This window comes from Protomyctophum parallelum, assembly GCF_964188405.1.
Source record: "Protomyctophum parallelum genome assembly, chromosome: 16".
Classification (NCBI taxonomy): Eukaryota; Metazoa; Chordata; class Actinopteri; order Myctophiformes; family Myctophidae; genus Protomyctophum; species Protomyctophum parallelum.
This window is the reverse complement of record NC_139711.1, coordinates 33864461-33873069: the sequence shown is the minus strand read 5'-3', so window position 1 is coordinate 33873069 and position 8609 is coordinate 33864461. Positions and strand designations below refer to the sequence as shown.

The 8609-nt window shown below is 43.1% G+C and overlaps 1 protein-coding gene across 1 annotated transcript in view; it reads left to right on the top strand.

Moving 5' to 3' along the window:
• Positions 1-610: 610 nt before the first annotated feature.
• tsc22d3 (TSC22 domain family, member 3) overlaps positions 611-8609 on the top strand; it is a 43128-nt gene continuing 35129 nt past the window's right edge. The window contains exon 1 of the mRNA XM_083786466.1: positions 611-1480. Within this exon, the coding sequence (XP_083642592.1) occupies positions 990-1480 (491 nt within the window). The 5' untranslated portion in view covers positions 611-989. The remainder of the gene's footprint in view (positions 1481-8609) is intronic.

The window sequence follows — 8609 nt, the reverse complement described above, 5'->3', positions numbered from 1 at the left end:
TGGCAGTCGCCATATATGGAGAAGGCGATACTTTCTGTACCCGTGATCTGTATCTGAAGCACTTGTTGTAGAGTTTTCTCAAGTTTGCGCATCCACTATTGTTTGTGTTCAAGACATTTCTTGTAAAATGTGAATACAAATAAAGATGTTAAATGTGTGTGTGTGTGTGTCTTCGCACTCTTTCACAGAGCCACTCCTTGAGCTGTCAAGCACAGCAGGACGGTAGGTGTGTGGACGTGCACGTTTTAAGCATGCTTCAGGACTCCTGTCCCACCCTCTTTCCCGCTGTCTCATTCTATTGAATGCAGACTGAGAGAGAGAAATTCTGTGCACGCCACAGGCTTGTGCTTTTTTTGTTTTTTACCAATCACAGGGCTTTCCCCACCCTCCCTCCTATTCTTCCCTCCCTCCTATTCTCTCTTCTCTTCCCTCCCCTGTTCGCTCCCCTCCCTCTGTCTCTAAGCATGCTGGCCAAAGGAAAAAAAGAAAAAGTGTAGGGGGAAAAAAGTGCTAAGCAGCTTCTGGGTTTTGCTTTCACGAGCACTCCTGCTGAATCGCTGTGTGTGTGTGTGTGTGTGTGTGTGTGTGTGAGTGTGTGTGTGTGTGTGTGTGTGTGTGTGTGAAGACTGTATGTGTGTGTGTCCGGGGCGTTCACTCTCTCTGCTGCCACAGAAGCAACACATTGGAGCGGTGTTCGGCCTCCCGAACAAAAGGCTGAACGAGGCAGAGCCACAGGAGGGGAAACTCAGGGAGAGTTGCACAGCGTGACTGTACTTCTCAGGGAGGAACCCAACCTGCCTTTTAGCACTCCTGGCCCCTGGAGTGGAGCGGAGCGGAGACGTGACGGGACACTTCAACAGCCTGAGCACCTTGGATGCTATCCAATACCACGCCTCTCTGTCTGTCTGTTTGACTGAAGGAGGAGCACAATCTCTTCCTGACATTTGTGTGTCGCATTACATCGGTCACATCTTCACACACGGAACTGTATGGGAAAAGTAAAAACTGGTCGGAGGGGGCTTAGTTCACGTTTTCTCAGTTCTGTTTCTGTGAACCTCTCTTTTCTGCCTGCTGATTTCATCTCTGTAAGCACGGCACCTGCCTGCAGCTCCTGTGCATCATCTCCTCCCGCTGCTCTCCATCCCCCTGCCATCCGCCCCGAGATGGCAGACGGAGAACCCCGCTCGCCCATCGGTTTGGACTGCTGCAGCTGCTGCCTAGACCTGGCCAGCGGTGCCGATGACTTGGCGCTCAGCTCCACGGGCATCCCCGCGAGTCCCACCAGCCCCAGTGTCAGCCACTTCCGTCAGCTCCGGGACCAGCTGATGTACCACAACCTGAACACTGACAAGCTGAACAACATCATGAGGCAGGACTCCCTGGAGTCGGTGGTGAATGACCCATGCTTCCTCCTCAACGAGGGCATCTGCAACAGCAACATTGACCAAACCATGCTGTCCATACTGCTGTTTTTCCACAGGTATAGTCTTTCTTTCATTCATACTGTCATGGGGCGGTACTCATCTCAGTTTAAACAGGTCAGGTCAGGTTCAGAAGTGGATCCCCCCCCCCCCACCCCCGCCCAATATGCAGTGTTTATACGCAGTATTTCTCTCCCCAAAACAACTTTATGTGATCTAGGTTGACAATAATAATAATGAATTGCATTTTTATAGTGCTTTTCCAAGTGCTCAAAGTGTTTTACAATGGTTCATTCATTCATACATTGCATGTTAGTTCTAGAACTGATCATTAGTTGTAGAGCCAGATATGTCAAAGAGAGCTGACCAACGGGACATTGACACCTGTAGGTTTTACAGTCAATAATTTGTTTTCTACAACTGTTTTGACAGAAAGGTGTGAACCTGTTCTTGTATGATGTCACGACATGGTATATAAGAAATGTTTTGACTCTTTATTACTCTACTCATATTACTTTGGATGTGAAATAACATGAGTTTGAGAATTAAAGTCAAGATGACAGAGATTTTCATCCATACAGTATACGATTTGCTAAAATCACTTCACCTTCACCACCTGCATGGTTATCTACAGTAATAGATGTGTCAATAGGCCTACATCTAACTGAATTAACCTCAAACCAACACAGGAAAAAAAAGCCTGTACTGTAGATAAACAAGCATACCGTGATGAGGTTATTCTAAACGTACCAGTTTGTTGTCACGTTGGACCGATTAAAATCAGCTTTAATTGTTAGAGGTCAATTAAAACAGGTCTTTCTCCTTTTGTATTACTGCCAAATACTGTTAATAAAGAGCAGGCTTATTTGTTGTCATGTTGGACCGATTCAAATCGGCTTTTATTGTTGGAGGTCAATTAAAACTGCTCTTATTCCTTCTCTGTTGCCGCCAAATAGTGTTTATGAAGACCTGGTTCATTTGGCAGCTCGTTGACATACTATGTTTGTGAGGATTATACGATGTCATGAAACGCAGTGCTGCCAGTTGGCAGGTTGGTTTGGCAGGTACCTTTCAATGACTTCAGCCTCAAATTAACAGTTACCATATTTCTTTTGCTCAACTCTTCCACTGCTTCCTTGACCACTGCTGTGAGGTTGAGTCTGCGCCAGCTATAGAGGTGCTGCACAATGCTGACGTTGTAGAGCACAAATTACATATGGTGTGTATGGGTGTTCGAGGCAGCAAAATGTAGAGACCCATTGACCCAACGAGAAATGCAATCAGACTCAATGTCAGGCAACGCAAAGCTGTTATCATCAAAATGTTCCCACCTTTGAATAGATACCATATTATACATACCTGGAGCTCAGCAGCATTCCTGGCAAGGGAAGCAGAGATACTGTATAGGTTCATAAGTATCGTGACATATATTTCAGACACACGTCATACAGTATGATAATGTGAACCTGATAATGTGATAGTGTTTTAGCTTTCCTCAGAAGAGAATGGTGATATCATCATTCACCATTGCCCCAGCTCTGACCCCATCTTATCCCTTGGAAGGCCTTCTAAGGATTATGTATGTCACCAACTCACCATAGACTCAAAAAGCAAAAACGCAGACCTGCTTTTCAGTGTTATTGGCTCCTTAAGGTGCAATAACCTTTATAACACTTACCCCCCTTTCATTGAATACCACAAAGGTTTTGATCTGTTTTGATCAGGTAACCATAACCATAGCAGTCAAAATCAGAATCTGTATCTTACTTTAGAGCCAGCACACGGTTATCTTCATAGCATAATTGTCAAAGTCACATTATTATTATTATTAAGATTTATTTATTGACAGTGTACAAAGTACAACAGGCAATCGTGAAGAAAAAACGAATTTTGCCTAATTCATGTTTATCTGCCTTTATTTATATCTGCCTATAACTCTACTCTCCTAACCCTGCTGATTCACCCTGCCTTATTGTTTCCACCAGCCGAAGGCATGGGGAGAGTATGTTTTGCACTCCGTCCGTCCGTCCGTGTGTCCATCTGTCCGTCTGTGAACAGCTAATCTCTGGCACTGATGGCTTGATCGCAGCCACACTCAGATTTCTCATACTCCATCCTGACTGGCTAAGATTGGCTTCCAAAGTTCGCAGGAATGCTCCATTTCCAACAAAATGCCGCAAATCATGACCACATTGTGTGATTCTGTGAAATTCCCACTAGGCCGAGGAACAAATGCTTTTTATAGTGCCACCAGGAGGCCGACATATGTAAAACAATTTCTTTTTATATTACTCCTTCAGATTTTATCCTAATTTCATGCAAATCGGTACACATGATCTCTATAGTCATGTGATCAAGATGGGTTTGTTTGATTTCTCAAATTCCATCCTGATTGGCTAAGATTGGCTTCCACAGTTTTCAGGACTGGCCTGTTTTATTACAAAATGCCACAAATCATCAACGCAGTGCATGCATATTCCCACTAGGCTGAGGAAGAAATGCCATTTGACATTTTTCAAGTCAGCCTCATGGTCAGGCCGACTCATGACTTAACATATAACGGCACCGATCTGTGTACAAACCTCGAAAAAGCCTTTTCGAGTGCCACCAGGAGGCCCATTTATGTGCAACACTTTTTTTATATTAGTCCTTCAAGATTTTATCAAAATTTCAATCATGGTGGAGACCTGTGCCCTAAGGGGCACTTCTTCTAGTTGCCTATGTTCTCTGCCTATCAGAATGCTTGTTACATTCCAAACTTCCAAACTACTTAATGTAAATGACTTCGGCAGATAGGGATTTTGGATTGTAACAAGCATTCAGAGGACATAGGCAATAAGGCACAATGAAGCCACAATTTAGGAGAGTAGGCAGAAATGTCAATTTGGCCAAAGGATTACGTATAGGCAATTATGGTATGAGGCTAACGACACATAAACAAGAGAGTCTAAAGTAGGCTGCGTTGGGAAGCCAATTACATAATGAGATATGTTGTGTAGAAAGTTTACATATGTATCTGATGGTCATAAGGTTATTCTAATGGTTAGGGATCAAACTCTGTGAAGCATGGATATGCTTAGCAAGTATGAAAGCATTCCACCCAGTTTCCGAGATGTTACTGTGTTGGGCAGACAGACTGGTCAGACAGACTGAGTTAACCGACTAACCTACTGACATAACCATCCTTAGCCCAAACCACACCAAAGGGTCAAGACGGGATGAGACCATTTCAGCGTTCGTCCCAGTGGTGTGGTATATCCTGTTGCACGTCGACCCAAGTGATTCAACTGGTTCAATTCAATGGCCCAAACCACACCAATGGGTCGCCATTCAACTCCTTGCAACAGTTTGGCTGCAAGGAGTTGCATGGCTACGCATTGGTGTGGTTTGGGCTTTAGAGCCCCATCCAATCCAAAATCATGTGTAAACACTATCTTATCATTCGCTAGATAAATAATAATTCACTATCTTATCATTCATTAGATAAATGTTATCATGGATTATTTTGTATGCAATCCAGAAAAAACTTTAATGTCAAGGTCAGGAATTTTTATCATTATTTTAATCAAACAGCTGTGCTAACCATGCTTTCAAGAATGTACTAGTAAGACTGTTAAACGTTAACATGGTTTATCATGATGATGCCGCCTTGCTACGTGGCTCAGGCTATTAAAGCCTATTTTTATCATTTACTGACACGAGCACAAGATAGTGTGTGAGGACATAATGGTAAACAGGACAATAAAATAGTCCATATAACAACTGAAGTAGTAGATGGCATTAGACTACGTCTATATATGATGTCATGCCTTTTGGCAGTGACAAATTGTGCAATATTGTCACTAAACAACATTTGACTTATAGTATATAGCATGGCGAAGGACAATAAATCACACTCAGGGAATGTATTGAATTTTCCATGTATTTTCCATGTATTTGCTTATAACACCTCATTCAATGCTCATTCATTTGAGAACATTCAATGCCCATTAATTTGAGAACATTTTCACAGGCGTCTCAGCTGTGTTATTTACTAAAGGAACACTGTGTAGTGTGTACCTGATTGATTTATTATAAAGGGGTGTGCCAGTTTGATAGGAACATAGCAGAACAACGGGTTATCCTGGCGTGAGTGTTGAGGCTTGGACATGTTTTGATAAAGAAATCTAATATTTGTATTCAGCAGGGCACAATTATGTATGTACTGTAGCTACATCATGGTTGTATAATAGTAACGCTATATGATCTTGCTGGTTCTGCATTTCCTTAGGTCTGAATCCAGAATCATTCATTTTGGCAAAGAGGACATTTAATATCACACTGTGTGATATTCATTTTTGTAGTCTGTTTTAACAACAGCCCTTGTAGCTCCGTTGTCAATGCAGCATTTGTTGAAATGGAAAGAACGCTGAAAAGGGAATGCTGCTAATTTTGGAAAACAACAACACATCATCGTTATTTATTAACAAAACATAAGTTTCAGCATAGTTAATGAAATGACACAGACATATCTCTACCATCTCCCAGGAGGTAAAAAGCAATGAGGTTATGTAAATTAGCAGTGTTTTGACACTATTGGCAGAGAATACGTGTTACCCTTACCATTGCTCAGTGTGACCCTGCATCTGTCTGTGCCAGATCAACTGTTTGTCTGGCAAACAGATCGAGGCCTTATAGCCAGAACAGCCTGTCCCTGAACCTGATCTTCTCAAGAAGGAATCACGGACACAGGTCATGTGAGGGATCGTGGAATGGCTCTCTCTCTCTTGCCAGGATTACAACACAGATTCATTATTTTTAAGTCACTCACGTGCACACACACCCACACCCACACACCCACACACACACGTACACACACACACACACACACACACACACACACACACACACACACACACACACACACACACACACACACACACACACACACACACACACACACACAGAGAGAGTTTTAATCCTGTCACTTGAAACAAGAAAGCTGCCTTGTTGAGCTTACGCTCTTAGATGTTCATACATTTTCCAAATACTTGGTTCAGAAGGGCCAAAGTTATTATGAAAGAGTTGCCAAAGTTTATATTCCGACTAGGTTGTGGGTGGTCGATCCATTCTCACTGACCTTTTATTGAAATGTCCAGCATAGCACACAGAAGCCTCAAGCCTACAAGGACTTGTTGAATATCTGTGTGAGGTAGCAGCGACCTTGTTACATAAAAGCTTCAAGGGTCAGAGAATCCTGCTGAGTGGAGAATTTCAGCTCTCAAGGCTTGTTTGGTGTTTGAGTATGCTGTGATTTCCACAGGATAAAACGGGGGGAAGTGGGTTGAGTTAACTGTTTAAGCTTATAAAGCCACACTTGGCTGGACTAAGAGAGATACAGACAGCACCCTTCCAGTTTCACACCACGTAGTCAGTCAGTCAGTCAGTCAGTCAGTCAGTCAGTCAGTGAGACATAACCACAATCATAGCCTGCAGGGATGATGTGTAAGCATTTATCCTGGACTTAAGTGTTGTGACCAGTTGTTGAAACGCAATAGTTTAAAACTGGTCATGACTGAGAGAACTTAAGCTGTTTGTCAGCTTCTTTTTCTTTTCTATTTTGTAGTTCCCACTATACTGCCACGTAATGATCTATCTCACATTACTGATTTCTATCAGAAACACAAAAAGTGTTGCTGTTACTAGATTGTTTTTAGATGGCAAGATCATGTACAAAAACTCAAAAAGTTAACTGAAAGTGCTGAAGGGACCTAGACACTATCAGTACGTAGATCACAGACTGCAGAGAAGCACACTAATGTACATTTTAATAAAGTAAAATCTTCACAAGAGGTTTCACCAGGGAACGTTAGAATGATGTGACTTCCATGCTCACGGTTAAAGTCTGTCAATACCATAATTGCTTTCTCAACCTGGTTGAGAAAGCAATAATAATGTTTGTCAGTCAAGCCAAAGTGCTTGTCTGTTTGTAAAGCATGAGGAAGAAATTAAATAAAAGGAGGATAAGGGCTGGGTTTTTCTGCCACCACCAAGTGTGTGCAGTAACTTTAGAAAGGGATTAAGACATAACAGTTATAACCTCCCAGTCGAGTCGGAGCCAACACGAGCCAAATGTCACAGTTTCTCTTTGGAAACATTTACTTCTGCCTTGCAGCAGTTTAAGGTTTTTAACAGTTACGCAAGTTCCTTGGTTTATGGAGACAGGATCCACCTGTGCTAAAAGCTGCTGTACCATGCATCCATCCTCTTTTGGTTAGGATTGGTGATCAATACTAACATCATGAACTACTTAAACCAATATATTTAGTTAACCAGGGTTCTTTCTCCGCTCTCTTCATGAGTCTATCCTTGGCCCCACCCTTTTCCCTACAGGATTGCTTTGCCAAAAATAGAACATTGGCTGTTGGCTATAATTCTTTTGAATATGGCCACACTAGCCTGAGCAGTGTCTATTATATGTGACCTCAGAGGTATAATGCAATCAGGCTATGCAATCTATGTAATGATAACCCAGTTGGAGACGACTATCACATATTGTTGGAACTAGTCGAGACCGGTGCCCGGGTGTAGAGCACCGAGTCTGTAACGATGGAAGTTGGAGACCCATGCTCCACCCGGCTATGCAATATCCGTTGTATCCGTGTCAGAATTCCCGTTCCACCCATCTGTCTATGTCCCTTTTTATGCCCATATATGGAGATTTCTGTATCTGTGTCCAGTTATTCCTATATATGGAGTTATGTGTCAGGCATGCCCAAATATGAAATGTTGTGATGTCAGAACAGGCAGCTCCATATATGGAGGTATAGGGGTGATCAGGTCCAGAGCCCAGACAGAGGCTTTTGTGCTGGTTCTGGTCAACGTTGTATCTGAAGGACTCGACACCGGGCACTGCTCTCCCTGTGGTGGTGTTGAAATTGAATGCGTGTGTCAAATTTGAAGTCTGTGGGGCGAACGGTTCTCGAGTTACGTGGATTACATACGTACGTACACATGTACGTATACAGAGACTTGGTGCATTTATGGATAAAGATTTAAGAACAGGCCCAGGCCGTGGCGTAACGGTCTGGGCACCTGACTGGTAATCCAGTCGCAGTGTGCCGCGGGTTCGACTCCCGAGCCCGACACGGCCTTTACTGCATGTCATCCCCCCCATCTCTCTCCCGTTTCCTGTCAGCCTACTGTCTG